Genomic DNA, 23,980 nt, shown 5'->3' with positions numbered 1-23,980 from the left:
GTATTTTGACAAGATTATCCTTAATCCAGTATTATAAAGCAGCATTTCAGAGAATCATAGTTTGTGTCTATGTATCAAAGAACCAGCCCTGTGGAACAAGTAGTAGTCTTTCTTTCTTTCTTTTTTTTTTTTTTTTTGAGACAGAGTTTCACTCGTTACCCAGGCTGGAGTGCAATGGCACGATCTCAGCTCACGGCAACCTCCGCCTCCTGGGTTCAAGCAATTCTCCTGCCTCAGCCTCCCGAGTAGCTGGGATTACAGGCGCATGCCACCATGCCCAGCTAATTTTTGTATTTTTAGTAGAGTCAGGGTTTTACCTTGTTGACCAAGATAGTCTCGATCTCTTGACCTCGTGATCCACACGCCTCAGCCTCCCAAAGTGCTGGGATTATAGGTGTGAGCCACCGCGCCCGGCCAAGTAGTGGTCTTTCTTTTTGGTTTTGGTTTTTGAGACAGGGTTTTGTTGTGTTGCCCAGGCTGGAGTACAATGGCACAATCATGGCTCACTGCAGCCTTGACCTGGGCTCCAGTGATCCTCCCACCTCAGCCTGGAACTACAGGTGTGCACCACCATGCCCGGCTAATTTTTAATTTTTTGTTTTAAGAGATGGGGCCTCCCTAGGTTGCCCAGGCTGGTCTCAAACTCCTGGGCTCAAGTGATCATACCCCCTCGGCTTCCCAATGTGCTGGGATTATAGGTGTGAGCCACTGTGCCTGGCCACAACTGGTGTTTTGAGATCATTAATCATTAAAAATGAAGTAGCATCTGGTAAAATGTGTGCATTAGGATAGCATAGCTTTTCCCAGCAGTCAGGGAGGTGAGTTAGTAGTCACCATTCCCATTTACCAGAAACTGAGTTTTGGAGTGGCTTGCCTACCATAATTGTGCATGGAGCTGGCACTAGAATCCAGAACTTCTGACTTTCAGCCCAGTGTTCCTTCTAATACAAAAAATGCTACTGTCCTAGTACTGTTCAGTATTACTGTCCTAATTCTGAGTTTAGAGCCTTACTTGATCGCAAAATACAGTTTTTCCTCTTTTAAGCACAGCAGGTCTCTGCAGTAGGATGGCAGGCTACATTGGCTAAAGACTTGGCCTCTAACTTAAGTGCTGTCCCTAAATTCCCCTTCCCTAGTGATGTTTGCTAGAGTCTAAAGGAAGTCTCTAGCAAACATCACTAGGGATGTCTGTGCATACTTGACCACCTCCTTGAAAACAGGGATGCCAACACTTGTTCCAAAAAAATTCTAAGAATGTGAAGAGGGCAGTTATTTGTCAAATGTAATGGATTTGACTCGGCAGTACAGCAAAATGCTTAAGTTCTGCTATGTTTTTTGTTTTGCGTTGTTTTTTTAGAGATGCAGTCACGCTATGTTGCCCAGGCTGGAGTGCAATGGCTGTTTGAAGGCGTGATCATAACGCACTGCAGCCTGGAACTCCTGCTCAAGTGATCATCCCTGGCCTTAACTGACCTTAGCTTCCTAAGTAGCTGGGATCATAGGCGTGACACGTCGCTGGTTTACTCATTTTTCTACTGAGGTATTATTGTGTTTCCTACTTTTACTATGCTATTTACACTCAACATAGTAGGTGGTGAATAAATACTAGTTAGTATCCTGGCTGGTCCAATAATCAGTAACAACTGATCTCAGAATACGAAGCTGCTTGAGACCAGGCCCTTGCCCCAGTGCTCAGAGATCCACAGGTTGCCGTGGAGGCCAATCTGCCCAACTTGGGGTCCCAGAAAGGTCTGGGGATGTGTGTTGAGTGAGTCACAGACAGCCAGGACAAGGAAGGTGGAGGTGGCAGGGTGGGAGGCCTTGCTGGAGAAGGAACAGCTGAGTGAACGCACAGATCTCTGAATCAGCAAACTGAATGAGTGAACTGCAAGCCAACATCGGAGTTGTCATATTTGTTGAGCTGGTCATGTAACCTCCAGAACTTTCATTTCCTTATCTGTAAAAAGAAATACTGTCTACTTATTTGCGATTATGTGAAGATTCAATAAGGTAATATTTGTAAATATTCGCACTTGTATTTGGAACATCAACTGGCACAAAGTAAGCGTTCAATATTATTCACCGTTACCATTACACTTTCATAATGGAGTAATACCTTATAATAATTATGAACGGTGTCATTCCACGAATAATTTATTCCCTGGTCGTTGACTGCGAATGAGGTTGATAGAGATTCATAAACCAAAGAGCTTTCAGAGAAGGAGGCCAGGGCCGGCTTCACAATCCGACAAGCGGTAGCGTGACGTCCCCATGTCCGGTCCTGCCCAGGAGGATCTGCGCAGAGCCGAGCTCCCAGGGTCACGTGATCCGCAGCCCCGCCCGGACCGAATGGATCCCCGGCGGCTGCGGCAGCGGCGTCTGCGCCTGCGCGGAAACAAGCGCGCTCTACTGCGCGGTCCGCGGTTGAGGCGGCGCGAACAGCCAGGGGGCGGCGAATGGCTCTGAGGGGCCCCGCGGGCTTGGGGCCCGGCTCTCGAAGGCGGTTGGACGAGGCAGTGGCGGCTGCCGAGGGGCGCGAGGCGCCGGCCCTTGTGGCGGCGGGAGGCGCGCCAGAGGACGATGAAGAGGACGATGGCCGTGGCCGGGGCCTGCTGCGCTGGGACGGTTTCTCCGCCTGGCTGCACTGCGTGTGTGTGGTGGGCTTCGACCTGGAGCTGGGCCAGGCCGTGGAGGTGAGGCCCGGCCCAGCTCTGTCTCCGAGCTCCGCCCCAGCGCCGGGGTGGCTCCAGCAAAGCCCTGGGCCCGCTGGTGGGCCTGGACCCCATCCGCCGTGCATCCGGGCGTGGCCAGTTTCCCCTCCGGCGCTCGGCGGGGCTGCGGTCCTAGGGCACTTCCCGTGGGAGGATCATGGGCTGCGGCTAGGGGTGAAAAGTTCTCTCTTGGCCCCTCCTAAATACTTGTTGATGTTCATCTTTTTCTTTCTTTTCAATCCAGAGTGACAGGAATAACTAAAAGGGTTAGTAGCATCCACCCGGAGAAGCCTGCAGGCAGGATGTTTGGTACTTTTTCAAGAAGGGAACAATGCCTGTAACAGATGAGGAACTCTAATAGCCAGACTTGCACAACCAACTTTAAAGGCTCACATTGTTTTGGTCATTTGCAGTAACTCTTAGAGCATTCCCCTCAGCCTGAGCCAAAATGCTTATCTAAGCATGCATTTTCTCCCTTCCTCCTTTTGTAACTTATTTCTGTTATTTTTTTGTGTTGCCTCGAATAGTGGCGTGAAACTAATATCAAGATGAATACAGGGAAAATCGTCTGCTTGTGAATCAGTCAACTTTTCCATCCTTATGCTATGTATGGCCCCTTATCGAAAGGCTTTAGAAACATCCATTCTTGAGGTTGCTTTAAGGTCCTTTTAGCATAAGGAATTGCTTGTCTTCATGTGTCCTAGGAAAAGGTTATCAGAGTGGCGTTTAGACGTTTTTGTTTTGTTTTTGTTTTTTGGTATTGGTGACAGATTTTGATCTCATTCTGACTGTAGTGGCCTGGTTGACTGAGAAAATTGGCTAGGGGGGTTTCTTAATGCGAAACTACTGCTTTTGTATTCGGCCTGCCTTCTGGGTATTTTTTTATAACACAGTTCAACGACAGCAAGTTTCCATTAAGAACCAGGCATTATATTAGTTGCAGGGCATACAAATAGGGTGTGCTCTTATCTATATTTGTTGATTGAGGCAACAATTTAGAGGAGAACCAAGAATTAATCATAGTAGCTGATAGGGCCAAATGCAGTGCCTGGCACCTAGTGGCATTCTATACATACTTTTGTTAGAATGGATGAATATGTGAGCAATTGTTTATCTCATTCATGTAAGAAAAACGGTTCCCAGAGATTTTTATAAGCCATTTATTATTCATCTTGCCATGTTAACCTGAAGTTATATGTACAACAACATACAATTTAATCAGAAAGCATAAGAATGGGTGGTTGTAGTTTATTGTGTTTTTAAATTGCTAAAGGAGATCTTTTTGGATTCTCATTATTTGGGACATTCTTTATAACGTGAGTATGTCTTTTGACCAAATAAGCAGAATACTTAATATAGTTGAGGTACTGCAAAAATGTCAATTATTAAAGGACTTATTTTGAATTTCATTTTCCAAGGTGTATGCCACTGTATAGAGTTTTTTTTTTAGGTCAGAAATTCTTAACTTTTTTGCTTTCTGGATTTTTAAAAAATATGAACGTTGTGAACTTTCCTCTAGAAAAAGGCTTCGTGATACAGAATCATGTATGTGTTTCCATAGACTATCTGAGTTTATCCATGGACCTTCTATTCCATTGTCCCCACATTAAGAATCACTGATTTTAGAATGTGTAGGATGAGGGTAGGGGAAAGTCCCTAAAAAAGGAAGGTTGAGGCTGCTATACGCCATATTTGTGCCACTGCACTCCAGCCTGGGTGACCAAGTGAGACACTGTCCCCCCAAAAACCCAAACAAAACCCAGACTCTAAAGCTAGTCTGCCTAGGTTTGAATCCATGTAACTTTGGGCAAGTTGCTTAGTTTGTTTGAGCCTCACATTCTTCCTCTTTATAACAGGATAACAGTACGTATATCATGACATTGTTTTGAGGATTAGGTAATTTAATGTTTATAAAGCATTTGGAACAGTTCCTGGGACACAGTAAGATGTATTTAAGTCTGCATTTGAGAAGCATTGATTTTCTAGAAATTTCCTTTTTCCTTTTTTTTTCTTTTTTGATTTTTTTTTTTTTTTCCTGAAAACAGATCACATCATATCTTTTCTTTTTTTTTTAAGATGGAGTGTCACCCTGTCGCCCAGGTTGGAGGGCAATGGCATGATCTTGGCTCACTGCAACCTCTGCCTCCCAGGTTCAAGTAACTCTTGTGCCTCAGCCTCCTGAGTAGCTGGGATTACAGCAACCTGCCATCGTGCCTGGCTAATTTTTGTATTTTTGTAGAGACGTAGTTTCGCCATGTTGGCCAGGCTGGTCTTGAACTCCTGACCTCAGGTGATCCACTTGCCTCAGCCTCCCCAAGGTGCTGGGATTACAGGCAGGAGCCATCATGTCTGGCTTTCCTTTTTCAGTGAAGAGAACCCCTGACTTTTGCTTTATGAAATTCACCCTCAGTTTTCTCAATTGTAAAATGAATTGAGGTACTAGAATCAATACCTTTTATTAGTAGGGGAACTTGGTTCCCTGTGTAAATATAAATCTAATCTGGAACCTTAATGACTAATCTTGTTGAAATGGGGCTTATGTGTGTGTCTTTGTTTGTCTACAACAGAAACTAATTTAAGCTACCTCAGACCTATTTCTAGCTGTTTAAGACATAAACCTAGTCGGGCTTCAGAAAATGGCTAGAGTTCAGAACCAGGGAAACCTCTTGTTTTTGTTTTTGCTTTTTCTGTGTGTGTGTGTGTGTGTGTGTGTGTGTGTGTGTGTGTGTGTAGGGGTCTTGTTTATATTTCATGCTTCCTGCAAACTGGTTTCTTCCCCTTCTCTGATTTTTTTTTTCCCTTAGAGACATGGCCTGGCTTAGACTGGAGTGCAGTGGCATGATTATAGCTCACTATAGCCTGGAACTGCTAAGCTGGAGGGATCCTCCTTAGTATTTGGACTGCAGACATGCACCACCACACCCAGCTATTTTTAAATTTTTCGGTGGAGATGGAGTCTTACTATCTTGCCCAGGTTGGTCTCAAACTTCTGGCCTCAAACTAACCTGCCTCTGCCTCCCAAAGTGCTGGGATTATAGGCGTGAGCCACCATGCCCAGCCCTCCTTCTCTGATCTTTAAGGTGGAAGTTAATGTTTTTAGCTACTTTAGTGAAAAAGAGTGAATCTTTTTTTTTTTTTTGAGACTGAGTTTCTCTCTTGTTACCCAGGCTGGAGTGCAATGGCGCCATCTCAGCTCACCGCAACCTCTACCTCCTGGGTTAACTCTCTTCCAAATGCAAGAGGAATATAATCTGGCCTGGTTTGGGGCAGGTTCCCACCGTGATACAATTAGCTAAAGACCTGAGTAGAAGGGGGAGTGGTTCACCTTGCACACCGTGATACAATTAGCTAAAGACCTGAGTAGAAGGGGGAGTGGTTCACCTTGCACAAAATGCCTTTTATGGCCCTGAGTGAAGGGGATGTTAAGGAGGTCTTTGAGCTAGGAAGAAACTGAACAAAGTGTTGACTACAGCGGATGCCTGCTGAGCTGCTTTTCTCCTGAAGTGGCTCTGGAGGCATAACCGCAGAATCAAAGTGTCTTCTGGAACAAGGTTTGAAACCTCTTGGGTTTTATATATTCTATCTCACTTTTAGCTTTGAAATTACCCATTATTTAATAAAGCCTTAATTATCTAAATATAGAATTACCTTATTTATTCAAGTATTTTTTTTTTTCTGAGTGAATAACATACTCGTTGCAAACTTGGCAAGTAAAGAAATTATAAACACTAGAAAATATCACTCTCAATTCTACTAAGAGGCAACTGCTATTAATATTTGGCATTTTTGTTGATGCTTTTTTTCTTTATATAATTTTGTATCTGTCAAGGATTAATTTGACAGGAACAGAAACCTCAAATAAACTTGAGTAAAGGGATGTAGATTGTAGGGATTCCAGGCAGTCTTTTGGAATCCAAGTGTGTGGGAAGTGGGGATGAACCTGTGGGATTTGGAAAGCCCCAGGCTTTTGCTTTTGCCCTTGTCTCTGGAGTTGTTTTTTGTTCTTTGTCTTTGCTCTTTGCATGTCTGTTCCATTCTCCATGCTGAGACTGGTTTGTGCTGCAGTGGCCTCAGTTTCTGATCCCTCATTACTCTGCTTGACTTTGGGTTTCCATGGTACTGATTTTAGCCAAACTCTTTTTCTGAAATGAGGCTGAAGCTTAATACTGGAGTATCTGATTGGCTCAGCATGGGACATGTGTCCCATTTTGTTCACCTGTGGTCAGGAGACAAGGTTTCAATAGCAGTAGCAGTCACTTAGGCTCATCCTGCAATAAGAGGGACACTACCAAAGCATGATATGGGCAGCAGTCTCCTAAACGTGTCTACCATGAGTCTGCTTTTATTCATAAATATTCTCATAAACAGTTTGTGAGATCGTTAGACTTTTCATAAGCTGGGTGCTGTGGCTTACATCTGTAATCCCAGCACTTTGGGAGGCTGAGGCGGGTAGATCACTTGAGGTTAGGAGTTTGAAACCACCGTGGCCAACATGATAAAACCCTGTCTCTACTAAAAAAAAAATACAAAAATTAGCCTGGATGGTGGCACGTTCCTGTAATCCCAGCTACTCAGGAGACTGAGGCAGGAGGATCACTTGAACCGGGAGGTGGAGGCTCCAGTGAACTGAGATCATACCATTGTACTTGGGCAACAGAGCAAGACTTTGTCACAAAAAACAAAAGCAAAAAAGAAGCAATTCTTCATAAATATAATTTTACAAACCATAAGTTATTTTCTGTTTGTTTGTTTGTTTTTTTGAGATGGTCTCACTCTGTCGCCCAGGCTGGAGTACAGTGATGCAATGGCTCACTGAAGCCTTGAACTCACGGCTCAGATGATCCTTCTGTCTTAGCTTCCATGGTAGCTGATACTGCAGGCATATGCTTCTGTACCAGGCTGATTTTTGAATTTTTTTGTAGGGATGGGGTCTTGCTTTGTTGTCCAGGATGGTCTCAAATTCCTGGCTTCAGGGGATCCTCCTACCTCCACCTCCTAAACTGCTGGGATTACAGATGTGAGCCACTGCACCTGGCTGTCAGCCTGTCCTTTGAAACTTTGAAGCCAGGTATTGACTTTTCTCTAGCTATGAAAGTCTTAGAGGTCATAGTCTTCCAATAGAAGGCTGTTCCACCTATGTTGAAAATCTGTTATTTAGTGTAATCACTTTCATCATTTCTCTTAGATTTTCTGGATAACTTGCTGTACTGTCAGTCCTTCCTGCTTCACCTTTCACTTTTATGTTATGGAGACAGCTGCTTTCCTTAAATCTCATAAATGTTCTGCTAGCTTCCAACTTTTCTTCTGCAGATTCCTTATCTCTGTCAGCCATAACAGAATTGAAAAGAGCTCTTGCTCTGAATTAGGCTTTGGCTTAGGGAATGTTGTAGCTGGTTTGCTCTTCTATCCACACCACTCAGACTTTCTCCACATCAACAATAAGGCTGTTTCAGTTTCTTATCATTCATGTGTTCACTGGAGTAGCACTTTTAATTTCCTTCAAGAACTTTTCTTTTGTCTGGGTGTGGTGGCTCAGGCCTGTAATCCCACCACTTTGGGAGGCTGAGGCAGGATGATTCCTTGAGCCCTGGAATTTGAGACCAGACTGGGCAACATGGTGAAACCCTGTTGGCATAAAAAAAGAAAGACAGAACGTTTCCTTTGCATTCACAAGTTGGCTGTTTGGTCCAAGAGGCCTAGCTTTTGGCCTATCTTAGCTTTTGACATGCCTTCCTCTTAAACTTAATCATTTCTAGCTTTTGATTTAAAGTGAGAGATGTATGACTCTTCCTTTTATTTGAACACTTAGAGGACATTATAGAGTTATTCATTGGCCCAACTGCAATATTCTCGTGTCCTAGGGAATAGGGGGCCCTGAGGAGAGGGAGAGAGATGGGGTAATGGGTGGTCAGTGGAGCTATCAGAACATATGTATTTATTTAAGAAATTTGCCATCTTATATGGGCATGGTGTGCGGTGCTCCAAAACAATTGCAGTACTGACATCAAAGATAACTTATCACAGACCACTGTAACAGATAGAATAGTAACAAAGAAGTTTGAAGTATTGTGAGAATTACCAAAATGTAACACAGAGACACAAAATGAACACATTGTTGGAAAAATGATGCTGATAGACTTGCTTGACAGGAGCCTGTAACTTGCAGAAACTAGTAACTGCAAATCACCATGAAATGATGCACAATAAAACAAGATATGCCTATATTAATAAAAGGAGGAGGAGGAATGGTATTGGAAAACAACAAGCATTCACTGCCTTACCTGAGAGCAGTTATAATCTTTTTTTTTTTTTGAGATGGAGTTTTACTCTTGTTGCCCAGGCAGAAGTGCAATGGCCTGATCTTGGCTCACTGTGACCTCCGTCTCCAGGGTTCAAGCGATTTTCCTGCCTTAGCCACCCGAGTAACTGGGATTATAGGTGTGCACCACCACACCTGGCTAATTTTGTGTTTTTAGTAGAGATGGGGCTTCTCCATGTTGGTCAGGCTGGTCTTGAACTCCTAGCCTCAGGTGATCTGCTCATCTTGGCTTGCCAAAGTGCTGGAATTACAGGTGCTTGCCACTGCATCCAGCCAAGCAGTTATAATCTTATGTGATCAAAGGTTTATTTTGAAAGATTTCTAAGCTGGGGTTGTATGCCATAAACTCAGGGTGGAGTGCGGTGGTGCCATCTGGGCTCACTGTAACCTCCACCTCCCCAATTCAAGCGATACTTGTGTCTCAGCTTCCTGAGTAGCTGTGATCGCAGGTGTGTGCTACCATGCCCAGTTAATTTTTGTATTTTTAGTAGAGATGGGATTTCGTCATGTTGGCCAGACTGGTCACTTGGCCTCAAGTAGTCTACCTGCCTTAGTCTCCCAGAATGCTGGGATTATAGGCATAAGCCATTGCACCTGGCCTGGATGTCTTAAATAACCGAAATCTGTTTCTCTTGGTTCTGGAGGCTGGTGGAAGTTTAAAATCAAGGTGCTGGCCAATTTTGTTCCTGGTGAGGATACTCTTCCTGGCTTGCAGATGGCTGTATTCTTGCTATATCCTCACATGGTGGAAAGAGAGAGAGAGAGATCTCTCTTGTGTTTCCTCTTATAAGGGCACTAATGCCATTGTGTGAGCTCTACACTCATGACCTGATTACCTCCCAAAGGCCTCGTCTCTATATATGATGGGAAGTTAGAGCTTTAACATGTGAATTTTTGGGGGACACAGAATTCAGTCCATATCACCATCTAACTAGATATCTCTGGATTTGAGCCCCAACTGTATTCTCCCCCGATTGCCTGAAAAAAAAAATCTCATCTTAAACTATTTTCATTCTCTGTCTAGAAACCAACCATCATTTTATGCCCTCTCTGAGGGGAAGGTCGTGTGTGAGGTGCTCTTTATGGGTCTTGAAGAATGTGTTTCTCAGAAAAAAATAGCTGTTTATCAAGGCATTTATGTGCTGGGAGAAACTACTATTGATTTCTGATAAGCTGTAGAGATCTGTGTTAAAATTTAAACATCAAGAATATACTCTATAAATTTGTATTTATCCTGGAAAAAGTATTAGGAGAAATTATCCTATGACTGCCAAAAGAACTTGGTATTTAGTCTAAGTGGATTATAACAGAAAGTCCTTTTTTAAAAAAAAAGTAAAAGGAGTCATTTCCTTTAGGAATGTCTAAATGAGATGTGTTAGACTGGTTTAATGAGATACTATGATGAGTTAGTGATAAATTGTGATGAGTTAGTGATTTTGACAAAAATGGCTGAATAGTTCAGCATTTAGATGGTTGGTTATTTAAGATGATATAACAGCTTACAAAGAATAGGATATAATTAACCTCTACCAAGTGCTTCTATTTAGGAACTGAGAAGGATTATATTAATCCCAGGTAGAAAGGGAAAGAGTCAATGCAATCTGATACAAAGCAAGGAAGAATGTTGAGATCTAGTGAATTAAGATATAGTAGTGCTTTGCGCCATCAAAATAAAAAAGCATTCATGGATTCTTTCTGTTAAAAGTGACAGGAAGGCTGGACGTGGGTGGCCTGTAATCCCAACACTTTGGGAGGTGGAGGCAGGAGGATCATTTGAGGCCAGGAGATTGAGACCATCCTGGGCAACGTGGCAAGACTCAATCTCTACAGAAGTTTAAAAATTAGCCAGGTGTGGTGGTGCATGCCTGTAGTTCCAGCTACTGAGAAGGCTAAGGTGGGAGGATCACTTGAGCCCTGGAGGTCAAGGCTGCGGTGAGCTGCAATTGTGCCACTGCACTCTAGCCTTGGTGATAGACTGAGGCCCTGTCCCCCACCCCCTAAAAAGACAACAAAACCCAAACTGGCATAAGAAAACAAAGTTTATTGATTCATGTTATTGCAAAGTTCACAGGTAAGCCTGATTCGAGGCACAACTGAATTTATAGTTGAGATAATGTAAGGACTTGATTTCTCTCCATCTTTCTGCTGTCTTTCACTGTAGAGAATTGATTAAAATGATAGGACATAGGAGTAGCAGGTGGAACTTATTAGAAGGCACCATTAGAGCCTTACATATCAATGGGAAATAGTTTTTTGTTTCTTTGGAGCAAATAGTGTTGGGAATGTTGACAATTTAAAAAATAACAGTTTGAGGCTGGGCATGGTGGCTCATGTCTGTAATTCCAGCACTTTGGGAGGCCAAGGTGGGTGGATCACTTAAGGTTAGGCATTCGAGACCAGCCTACTAATAATACAAAAATTAACTGGTATGGTGGTACACACCTGTAATCCAGCTACTTGGGTGGCTGAGGCACAAGAGTCACTTGAACCCAGGAGGCAGAGGTTGCATTGAGCTGAGATCATGCCATTGCACTCCAACCTAGGTAACAGCGAGACTGAAAAATAACAGTTTGAGCTATAGCTCAGAATTAAAGAAAAATTAGAAGAAAATATGCAAAAACTTAATTCGTTGTTGTTTTCCAAGTTTCAGTCATTTCTTGTCATATTTGTACGATTAATATTTTTCTTTAACTGGATTCTTCACATCCTTCTGCCTCCTTTTTTACTTAGCTATATCTTAAGCATTTGTATCTATGCTATAGTGATTTTGAGTGTTACTTTTTTTTCTAGTACCCACTAAAATAAGTACAGTACATATGACTACTAAAATTTTAAAAGGGCTGTGCCCCATATAATAGCTCCACTGGCATATGTGCCATGCCTTAGGAAACAAGCATTTAACTGTTAAAAGATGAGAGAAGGACTTTTTCTAAGACACCTTGGAACAGCAAGAAAAGGACTATTTCTTTTTCCTTTTTTTTTTTTTTCAGATATCTTAAAGAATTGTTTTAACCAGTGGACTTTTTCTTTTTTAAAGACAGAATCTTATTCTGTCGCCCAGGCTAGGGTGCAGTGGCAAATTTTGGTTCACTACAACCTCCGCCTCCCGGGTTCAAGCGATTCTTGTGCCCCAGCCTCCCAAGTAGCTGGATTACAAGCGTCCACCACCACGCCCGGCTAAGTTTTTTGTGTTTTTACTAGAGACATGGTTTCACAATGTTGGCCAGGCTAGTCTCCAACTCCTGGCCCCAAGTGATCACCCACCTTGGCCTTCCAGAGTGCTAGTATTATAGGCATGAGCCACGGTGCCTGGCCAAGGACTTTTTTTTTTTTTTTGAGAGAGGGTCTCACTCTGTTGCTCAGGCTTGAATGCAGTGGCATGATCTTGGTTCACTGCAGCATCTACCTCCTGGAATCAAGCAATCCTCCACCTACCCTCCCCAGTAGCTGGGACCACAGATGTGTGCCACCATGTTACAAAATGGTGTGCCCCATGTTACAAAATATACACCATATTACCCAGGCTGGTTTTGAACTTCTGGGCTCAAGGGATCCTCCCACCTCAAACTCTCAAGGTGCTGGGATTACAGCTTGAGCCACTGTCCCTGGCCAAGAGGACTTTCTAAGAGTAAGAGCAGGAAGGGAAATTACAAAATGAAAAATGTAGATTTAAATACATATGGATTTAAAGTTTCTTTTCATTAAAAAAAAATATAGGCAGGGTGTGTGGTGGCTCACACTTGTAATCGTAGCACTTTGGGAGGCCGAGGTGGGCAGATCATGAGGTCAGGAATTTGAGAGCAGCCTGTCCAATATGCTGAAACCCCGTCTCTGCTAAAAAATACAAAAACTAGTCGGGTGTGGTGGCACACGCCTGTAGTCCCAGCTACTCAGGAGACTGAGGCGGGAGAATCGCTTGAACCCAGGAGGCGGAGGGTGCAGTGAACCGAGATCACGCCACTGTACTCCAGCCTGGGCGACCAAGTAAGACTTTGACTCAAAAAAAAAAAAAAAGTTAAACTGCAAACTACTGGGAATTTGAAAAGTTTGCAGAGTTCTGAGTCTTTGGGTGTCTGATACACAGGGAAGACTAAATAGTGTATATAAGTATGTGCTGGAGGGGCCCAACTCTCCTAAGTCAGCCATTAGTACCACGAGGTGGCCTTTAAGGCACCTCTGCTATTTTGAAAATCACTGGTCTTTGATAATTGGTGGCATGAGAGAGGCATTACTATCAATGCACACAAGATGCCTTCTGTAACTCATATGTAGTGCCAGTTGACTAGTTAAGTATTGGGTGCATACTTTTTGTCACTTTGATAAATGTAATGTTCATCTCCTAAGGAGGTCAGGTTGGTTATAACAGAGCCTGGTTGGCCTGTAGAGTGTGTGCCCTTGGGTGTGGTGTTTACTAGTGTTTGTTCTGATGGTAATTGATCAAACCATCTGCTTCTTTGCAGGGGCTGTGGGGTGGGAGTTTCTTTAGAAGGTGGCTGTGGTCATTGTAGACTCTAAAATAACCTGTTTAAGAAAATGCATAATGATTCTTTAAAGGGACCAAAGAGAATTAGAATAGCCTTTATTGTGGAGATGGTCCTTGAGGTTTCTTAAACTGCAGATAATTATTTTTCCTTTTCATTTTCAGTAACTAAATAGGGTGTGTATTACTTGTTGGAGTCAGTTGAAAATTATTGTTTCTTGAAGTAGATGCCAGCTGAAAGATTAAGTTCTCTTTATATTCTAGGGTCCCGAAGAAAAGACTTAGTAAGCTTTGAGTTATTAGTAATTCAATTGCTAAATGATTCTTGATAACTTACGAGTTTACCAATCTTTTGGAGATAACTTTAAACCAAAAACTTTTTTACCTAATATAAATATTACTCTATACTCCCAGCTTTCCTCCTTGTTTTATTATTAAAGTTTATAAACTGTTTCTTTTTTTTTTTTTTTTGTCTTTTTAACTTTTATTTTAGATTTTGGGGTACATGCGAAAGTTTGTTACATAGGTAAACTCATGTCATAGGGGATTGTTGTGCAGATTATTTCATCACCCAGGTGTTAACCCCAGTACCCAGTAGTTATCTTTTCCACTCTTTTCCCTTCTCCCACCCTCCACCATCAAGTGGACCCCAGTGTCTATTGTTTCCTTCTTTGTGTTCATAAGGTATCATCATTTAGCTCCTCCCACTTATAAAAGGCCCACCGTGCCTGGCCAGAACTATTTATTTTTTAAAAAAATACTCTTGGCTGGGCATGGTAGCTCAGGCCTATAATCCTAGCCATTTGGAAAGCCGAGGCCGGTGGATCACCTGAGGTCAAGAGTTCGAGACTAGCCTGACCAAGATGGTGAAACCCTGTCTCTACTAAAAATACAAAGTTAGCCGAGCGTGGTGGTGCCTGCCTTGAATCCCAGCTACTCGGGAGGCTGAGGCAGGAGAATCTCTTGAACCTGGGAGGTGGAGGTTGCAGTGAGCTGAGATGGTGCCATTGCACTCCAGCTGGGGCAACAGGAGTGAAACTCCTTCTCAAACAAACAAAATGAAAAATATACTTAATTATTGTGGATGTATAATAGTTGCACTCATATATGGGGTATGTGTGATGTTTTGATGCAGACATGCAACATATAATGATCAAATCAGGGTTATTGGGACATCTATCACCTCAAGCATTTATCATTTCTTTGTGTTAGGAACTTTGCAGTGATTTTGAAATACACAATAAATTATTGTTAACTATAGTTGTCCTATTGTGCTACCAAACACTAGATCTTATCCTTCTATCTAACTATTTTTGTACCCCTCCATTCTTTCTTCATTTTGCCCTCCCAAACTCTTACTAACCTTCCCAGCCTCTGGTAACTCACCATCATTATTCTACTTTCTATCTCTACGAGTTCCTCTTTTTAGCCCTCACATAAGAGTGAGAACATGTGATATTTGTCTTTCTGTGCCTGGCTTATTTCACTTAACTTAATGTTCTCCAGTTCTACCCATGCTGATGCAAATGACAGGATTTCTTTTTTTTTTTTTTTTAAATGTTTTTGAGACAGACTGTCACTCTGTTGCCCAGGCTGGAGTACACCTGATAGAATCTCAGCTCACTGTAACCTCTGCCTCCTGGGTTCAAGTGATTCTCATGTCTCAGGCTCCCAAATAGCTAGGATTACAGGCATGAGCCACCACACCCAGCTAATTTTTGTATTTTTATTAGAGATGGGGTTTCACCATGTTGACCAGGCTGGTATTGAACTCTGCCCGTCTCGGCCTCCCAAAATGCTGGGATTACAGGTGTGAGCCACCATGCTGGCTTGGATTTAATTTTTTCTTTTTCTTTTTTTTTTTTGAGACAGAGTCTCGCTCTGTTGCCCAGGCTGGATTGCAGTGGCACAATTTCAGTTCACTGCAGCCTCCACCTCCTAGGTTCAAGCAGTTCTCCTGCTTCAGCCTCCTAAGTAGCTGGGATTATAGGCACATGCCCCCATGGCCAGCTAACTTTTATACTTTTAGTAGAGATGGGATTTCACTATGTTGGTCAGGCTGGTCTTGAACTCCTGACCTCATGATTCTACCCGCCTTGGTCTCCCAAAGTGCTGGGATTACAGGCATGAGCCACTGAGCCCGGCCTGGATTTCATTTTTTTAATGGCTGAATAATATCCCATTATGTATATTTACTGCATTTTCTTTATCCATGCGTCTGTGAACTCTTTCTGAAAGTGATTTGACCATATCCAACTACTATTTAGATTAATGTTTATTATATATGTATGTATATATATATACACACACTTTTTTTGAGACAGAGTCTTATCTATCACCCAAACTGGAGTGCAGTGGCGCAATCTTGGCTTACTACAACCTCCATCTCCCGAGTTCAAGTGATCCTCCCACCTCAGCCTCCTAAGTAGCTGGGACTACAGGCATGGACTATCATGCCTGGCTAATTTTTGTATTTTTAGTAGAGACAGGGTTTCGCCATGTTGGCCAGTCTGGTCTTGAACACCTGACCTCAAGTGATCTGCCTGCCTTGACCTCCCACAGTGCTGAGATTATGAGCGCAAGCCACTGCACCCGACCTATAATATGTTTATAACTAATGTTTATTATAATATGTTTAATAAAATTTAACTCTTTTCTTCCAGGTAATTTATCCTCAACATTCCAAACTTACTGACAAAGAAGTAAGTAAAAGTCTTGCTCTATATAGTTTACTGTTATATTTCTGTTTGTTTTCATTGGTTATGTGTGTGTCAGCATACATAGCTTTTGTTTTCTTTTTCAGAAAACCAATATTTGCTATTTGTCTTTTCCAGATTCAAATTCAGGTAACTATTTTTCACATAGTGTTTCTGTTTAATTTTATACTAAGAATGCTAGTAATACCGTTAAAAGTATTGATTAAAATTACATGTTAGAATGCAAACACAGATTCAGCCAAATAGATCAGTGATTTTGATTCCTATTTTAATGATACCTAGTCATGTCATCGTTGATTGTAGTTGTTTCAACTCTTAAAATAACTGTTATGGTGTGATGAGGTAAACCATCAAGAAACAATAAACTCTGGAAAATGAAGAGGTTGAAAATCAGCGACATTGATATATTTGGGATTCATGGAGTATGTATTAAATAGTTTATAGAGTATATAGTTTACTTTCAGTTCAGAATCTGGGAGCTTACCAGGAACTCTGTAAAAGCAGTGCATTTTTAAAAAGCCAGGATAAGTTTGGTTAGGAAGCAAGGCCATAAGTTATTTGCAATAGTTTATATGGGTTAATATATACAAAGCCTTGGCATAGTGCTTGGTATATAGAAAAAACATATAAGGGCCCGCTTATTGTTGAGTTTGGTTTTGCTGGTCTCTTTCAAGCTCTTCGTTTTGTGTGGTCCTAATCATTGACATCCTTCAGGTTACCTCTTGTTTTTCACTTTCAAACTAGTTTTTTTTGGCTTACCGTGACCAAAACATTCAGTTTCTCAGGCCACACACAGTTATAAAGCAGAGACAATCTAGTTTTCTTTCCTTTTGTGGTTACTTCTAATATTCTGTTAATTCATTCATTTAATCTGATTTGACATTAAAATTTTTTTTTTTTTAGCATTTTCTCCTTTCTGTGTAAATGCTGCCAGAATTTTTTTTTCTATACATTTGTAACTCAGCATTGGTGAACTATATGAAAGAAAAGTGATATCTTGGTAAATTAGATATTGCCTTTTAGAGATCACACTAAGGCATTTTTTTCTGACCTGGAATTATTTTAATGTTTTTGCCCATTAATGAAATAGTGATACAGAGGTCTTGTAGCAATGTATCTTCTTCATTTCAGTTAACATTTTTCTTATAAAATCTGCACATATGGTTTTTTTTTCTTTTTTCTTTTTAAGACGGTGTTTTGCTCTTGTTGCCCAGGCTGGAGGGCAATGGTGCAATCTCGGCTCACCGCAACCTCCTCCTCCAGGGTTCAAGCGATTCTTCTGCCTCAGCCTCCTGAGTAGATGGGATTACAGGCATGTGCCATCATGCTTGGCTAATTTTATATTTTTAGTAGAGGTAGGGTTTCTCTGTGTTGATCAGGCTGGTCTCGAACTCCCAACATCAGGAGATCCTCCCTCCTCAGCCTCCCAAAGTGCTGGGATTACAGGCATAAGCCACTGCACCTGGCCTTACACTGTGATGGGTTAGATTTCCAGGACTCAGAGTAAGCTGAGTTGTATAGATGGCAGGATGGACTGACTTTCTGCATGGAATCCCAGTGAATTACACTGGATGTTCCTTTCTTTCAGAACATGGCTGGTTGTCTCGGCTCGTCTCTCTTTTTCCCTTCTCTACATGAGCCTGAAGGGGATCAGAATATGCTATCCCCAAATATGTCACTTATGCTTAAGGATTATTTTGAGCTGAAGGCAACTGAGAAACAGCAGATGCAAAAAGAGCTCTTTACCCTCCCCCGATATGCCTAAAAGCAGGGCATATATTTCCCTCTGTGAAGGTCATCCCTCCCCTTTCCCATACCAGGAAGAAGAGAAAGATTTTGAATCACCAGAGAAAACTTGATCACTGGCTAATGCTACCAGCTTGATTCTGCATAAATAAGCCTTGCTAAAATAACGCTTATCTTTCATTAGTTTCACCCATATGTTTACCTTCCCACAATTTACCACCCTTAGAAGTCCAAATCTTTTTTCCTTTGTGTAGTCACTGTATTTTAGTTTCCTTTGTTAAAATGGTTTCTAAGCTCCCAAGTTTAACCACGTCTTTGGGTTTTTATGTTTTTCTCTGAAGCCTTTGTATGTATTCAAACTAAATCTTTTCTTGTTAATCTGTTGTCTGTTTGTTTCACAGGCCCCCATTACTGAACCTAAGATGGTAGACAAAAAGTCCCCTACACTTATCCATTAAGGCTAAGAAGTTAATTCTGTAGTGTTTAAATAGTTTATATCTAGTTTTATAGTCTCCTTAGTGTCGTTTTCTCTTTGGAAGTTAAGTTCAAATGGAAATCTTTGTAAATCAAAAAAATTTTTAAGTATTTTTGGCTTATGAATGACCTATGGAGTCTTGCTCTGTCCAGTCACCCAGGTTGGAGTGCAGTGGCATGATCTCAGCTCACTGCAACCTCTACCTCCCAGTTCATGTGATTCTCCTGCCTCAGCCCCCCAAGTAGCTGGGACCACAGGTGCCCATTACCATGCCCAGCTAATTTTTTTTTTTTTTTTTTGAGACAGAAGCTCACTTTGTCACCCAGGCTGTAGTGCAGTGGCATGATCTAGGCTCACTGCAACCTCCGCCTCCCAGGTTCAAGTGATTCTCCTGCCTCAGCCTCCCAAGTAGCTGGGACTGCAGGTGTGTGCCACCATGTCTGGCTAATTAAGGCCAATTTTTGTATGTTTGGTAGAGATGGGGTTTTACCATGTTGGCCAAGTTGGTCACAAACTCCCAACCTCAAGTGATCCACCCACCTCTGCCTTCCAAAGTGATGGGATTATAGGCGTGAACCACCATGCTCAGCCGATTTTTTTTTTTCTCATAGATATTTTTAAATGCTTTTTTTATGTGCCACACATTAAATGAAGTATGGTTCATATGACTTGAAGTATGGTTGGTACTTACAAGTAAAATTACAAAAGACCTGAAAGCAGGCACCTTGCTGTCTTAACAGCTCATCATTAATCTAGGTAGCAAGAGACCTAGATTTTGTAAGATACCTATGTTTTGTAAATATTTGAAGTTACTATTCTCAGTTGTGGTTATCCAAACAGTTTGTTTCTGTTATGTGTTTATTAAATGAAGGTTGGAGGCCAGGTTCGGTGGCTCACACCTGTAACCTCAGCACTTTGGGAGGCTGAGGCAGGTGGTAACTTGAGGTCATGAGTTCAAGACTGGCCTGGCCAACATGGTAAAACACTGTCTTTACTAAAAATACAAAATTAGCTGGGCACAGTGGTGTGTGCCTGCAGTTCCAGCTACTCAGGAGACTGAGACAGGGGAATCGCTTGAACCAGGGATGCGAAGGTTGCAGTGAGCCGAGATTGTGCCACTGCACTCCAGCCTGGGTGACAGAGCAAGACTCCTTCTCAAGAAAATAAAGGAAGTTGGAATTACTGTACCAACTTTGAAATGGATTTAATTTTTCCCAGGATAGCTTTTATTGCTATGGAAGGAAAGCCAGACACAGTACAGCAGTCTTTAGGAAAGAGACATAAATCAAGCCTTGTATACACTTAAAATACCATTTTAGACTGCATGAAAAAATGACACAGATAATGCTTTTGAGGCCAGGCGTGGTGGCTCACGCCTATAATTCCAGTAATTTTGGAGGTGCTGGCAGGTGGATCATGGGGTCAGTATTTCAAGACCAGCCTGGCCAAGATGGTGAAATCCCGTCTCTACTACAAAAATTAACTGGTGGGGTGGCAGGTGCCTGTAATCCCAGCTACTCAGGAGGCCGAGGCAGGAGAATTGCTTCAACCCAGGTGGCAGAGGCTGCGGTGAGCCGAGATCATGCCACTGCATTCCGGCCTGGATGACAGAGTGAGACTCCATCTCGAAAAAGAAAAAAATCCTTTTGAGATTGGAATGGTTTGTCCTCCCCAACCCCTCCACAACCTTAGAAAAAGCTTTGTTTGGTTGTTTTTTTAGGTTTAATTTTTTTGTTCCATTTGAATGGATTTTATCTTTAGGAGCCTAAGTTCCTAAGTTTAGTGTATCCAGTGTTTTTCTCCTTACCATTTACCATTAATATCATCTGGATATAGGTGTTGCTGAGGCTTAAGCTGTGATGAGTGCCTAAGGACAGTAGCCAGTATATTTTAAACAGGTCCAGAGAGTAAAACTCAGCATTAGTAGAGAGAGTTTGAAGCAATAATAAATCTGAGGGAAAGATTAATCCTACTTGTTACGGATGGACTTGACATGCAGATAATATTTGTCTCAACACATTTTTTCTCTGTAAACAGCAGGGACATCATCATGTGCTTTGCACTTCCCAGTAGCTAAAGCAGCACTTCTCATACTGTGTTGAAGGACCAGTTGGGGTTTTTAATATTTCTAGTCTGTTTGGACCCATATTTTTGTAACACAATTTAATTGAATTATTAGAAAAATAAAATGAAAGGAAAAAACAAAGAAATATAAAATAAAAGTCTAATTTTTTTTTTGAGATGGAGTCTTGCTCTGTTGCCCAGGCTGGAGTGCAGTGCTGTGATCTTGGCTCACTGCAACCTCTGCCTCCTGGGTTCAAGCAATTCTTCAGCCTCAGCCTCCTGAATAGCTGGGATTACAGGTGCCTGCTACCATACCTGACTAATTTTTGTATTTTTAGTAGAGACGGCCATGTTTAGTAGCGAGGGTTCACCATGTTGGCCAGGCTGGTCTCAAACTCCTGATCTCAAGTGCTCCACCCACCATGGCCTCCCAAAGTGCTGGGATTACAGGTGTGAGCCACTGTGCCTGGCCTAAAAGTCCAAATTTATTACTGTAATATCAAGTTGCTGTGAAAGTTTCTAAATATATATTCTCAACTCGCATGTTTATTTGGTTATGGAAGAATAACGAGTTTATGGACTGGTATCAGTCTATGGAATAAACTGTGAAAAACTCTGGTCTAAACTACTGTTTCTCAGCAATCCAGCTTAACCACCCTAATCACAGAGAGAGGGACTATATAAGTGGAGGGGAGAAGGAAAGGGGCTGGCTCTTGAAGCTTCATGTTTTATCTTAGTCTTAAACATTTTGATTCAGTCTGTAGCTGTGTTTGTACAAATATAGAAATAACATTCTAAAGCCTGGTATGGTGGCTCTCACCTATAATAAATACAAGCACTTTGGGAGACTGAGGTGGGAGAATCACTTGAGCCCAGGAGTTCAAGACCAGCCTGGCCAAAATGGCAAAGTCCGGTATCTACTAAAAATACAAAAATTAGCTTGGTGTGGTTGGTGTGCACCTGTAATCCCAGCTACTTGGGAGACTAAGGCAGGAGAATCTCTTGAACCCAGGAGGTGGAGATTGCAGTGAGCCAAGATCCTGCCACTGCACTCTAGCCTGGGCAACAGAGGGAGACTCTGTCTCAAAAAAAACAAAAATATTCAACTTTGCATTATAGTTCCCTGTTCTCAGACAGTTCGAGGCCACAGAGCTTTGGGTATACTTACTCTTTTTCTTTTTTGAGATGGAGTTTCGCTGTTGTTACCCAGACTGGAGTGCAATGGCACGATCTTAGCTCACCGCAACCTCCGCCTTCTGGGTTCAAGCAATTCTCCTACTTCACCCTCCCAAGTAGCTGAGATTACAGGCACGTGCCATCATGCCCAGCTAATTTTTGTATTTTTAGTAGAGACGGGGTTTCACCTCGTTGACCAGGATGGTCTTGATCTCTTGACCTCGTGATCCACCCGCCTCGGCCTCCCAAAGTGCTGGGATTATAGGCGTGAGCCACCGCGCCCGGCCACTTACTCTTTTTCATAATTAATTGAAGTCAGCCTCTGATATATTCCACAAAATCATTTGTAATCATTTCTAAAAAAAAAAAAAAAATCATGTAAGTTAATTTTTATAACTGTTTATAAAAGAAAAAATTTTCATAAAAAATTTTTTTATCTTTAAGTGAATCGTCAGCTATGGTGCTCACAGCATAACTTTTATATCTTTTTGCATCATGTAGATCTTTATTTTTCTTAGTGAGCATATTGGGTAAGATGCTTGGAATTCAGTACAGTCATAGGTCAAGTTGTGGAATTTTATTTTAGAATCTTCAAATGTTGCTGCTGGAAGTCACTTTAGAGATTGTCTAATAATACTCCTTGGTTTTGTTGACAAGGAAATTGAGGTGAATCTTTCCTCCAAATGTAACCACTATCCTTTCTTATAATAATACTTTTCTTTATATTTTTATCATTCAGCCTTGCATCCCTAAGCACTATGAAAACATTTTATAAAAGTGAATTTGAACAATATGTGTTCTTTTGTGTTTGGCGTCTTTTGCTCATTATTATGTTTGCGAGTCAACATTATATGTAGCCATATTCCAAAAACTTTTAATTACATGAGGGATATGGAATAGGAAAAACAGTAAAGAGACTTAGGAGTTAAGATGCATGTTTTACTTCTGACTCTGCCTCTAACCATCAAGGATGGCTTTGAGCAAGTCACTTGAACTCTTAGGATTTCCTTTTTTCCCTCCAAAACATGACAGAATAGGTTAAAATGATTGATAGGATTTTTTTCAGCTCTAAAATGGATGAAACTAGATAAATGTTATACTAAGTTATCCTTAATTTTTTTCATTTTTGTTTTCATTAGGTTGTCTTGGAGATACCCAGTTTTGTTTTAGATTTCGACAGTCTTCTGGGAGGAGGATGTCACTGCATTGTCTCCTGGATCAGTTTGACAAAGATTTACCAGTTTACTTAAAGGTTGGAAAACTAGTCATAGAAAAATGTCCATGTGAGAGGAAACTTTAGAACTCATTTATTCAGTTACCTCTGATACCATTCAGAAATATTTTGCTTTTGTTTTGCTACTATATTATGTAACTAAATTTCCTAAGTGAGTCTTATTCATAAGGATTCAGCATGTGAATGAAAGAGACTTTATACAGCTAGTATGCTTGAAACATAATGTCATTGTGAATTATTAAAATGGTGGTGGGCACCTGTAATCCCAGCTACTTGGGAGGCTGAGGCAGTAGAATTACTTGTACCTGGTAGGTGGAGGTTGCAGTGAGCGGAGATCAGGATGCCACTGCTCTCTATCCTGGGCGACAGAGCAAGACTCTGTCTCAAAAAGAAAAAAAGGATTAGAATGTTAAGGTAATTTTCTTTCATTTGTTAATAAATTCTTGAATTATATGTGGGAGTGGAGTTGTACTATACAGTAAATATCATCTAGAGTTGAGGGTAGTCATTCTTGATGATAACATATAGTTGTCTCTTTTTGATTTTTGAATGGGTTTTGTTTTATAGTTATTTATTTCAAATATTTTAATAATTCAGATAATCTTAGAGTCTAGATTTTTCTTCTTGGTACTGCATGCTTACATCTTTAACTACATGAGGATCGTTTTCATTTGGATGCCCTATCAGCACCTCCAGTGTGACTTTGACATAATTTGCCTGGTAACAGTTTCTACAGTTTACTTCCCTGGGTTCCACTAATTTGCCTGATAACAGTTTTTACCGTTTACTTCTCTGGTTCCTCTAATAGTAGAGATACTACCTGTGAAATGTTTCTTAGCACCATCTCCTCCTTGCTATCATTACTAATATGTTCTTCCAACCAATAATAATAATAGCTGTTATTTGTTAGGGCTTTTTGTGTTTTAGATACTATATTAATAAGCATATATCATCTAGTTAATCCTCCCTACAGTGCTCCAAGAGAGTTCCTTTTGCAGATGAGGGAATTGAGGGCTATTGAGGATAAGAAATTTACTCAAGGACATCCATCTCTTGTT

The 23,980-nt window shown here is 41.4% G+C and overlaps 1 protein-coding gene across 8 annotated transcripts in view; it reads left to right on the top strand.

Annotated features, from left to right (window-relative positions):
• The first annotated feature begins 2,389 nt into the window (after positions 1 to 2,389).
• The window catches only part of DENND6A (DENN domain containing 6A), a 60,513-nt gene continuing 38,922 nt past the window's right edge, over positions 2,390 to 23,980 (top strand). For 7 of the 8 annotated variants that reach the window (XM_078351281.1, XM_008981869.5, XM_078351280.1 and 4 more), the window contains exons 1-4: positions 2,390 to 2,693; positions 16,174 to 16,212; positions 16,314 to 16,356; positions 22,828 to 22,940. In XM_078351281.1, the coding sequence (XP_078207407.1) occupies positions 2,457 to 2,693; positions 16,174 to 16,212; positions 16,314 to 16,356; positions 22,828 to 22,940 (432 nt within the window). In that variant the 5' untranslated portion in view covers positions 2,390 to 2,456. The other variant, XM_078351282.1, reaches the window with a different exon arrangement.

The sequence above is a fragment of the Callithrix jacchus genome, chromosome 15, assembly GCF_049354715.1.
Source record: "Callithrix jacchus isolate 240 chromosome 15, calJac240_pri, whole genome shotgun sequence".
Lineage (NCBI taxonomy): Eukaryota > Metazoa > Chordata > Mammalia > Primates > Cebidae > Callithrix > Callithrix jacchus.
The sequence above is the reverse complement of the archived record's forward strand: the minus strand, read 5'-3'. Positions and strand labels throughout refer to the sequence as shown.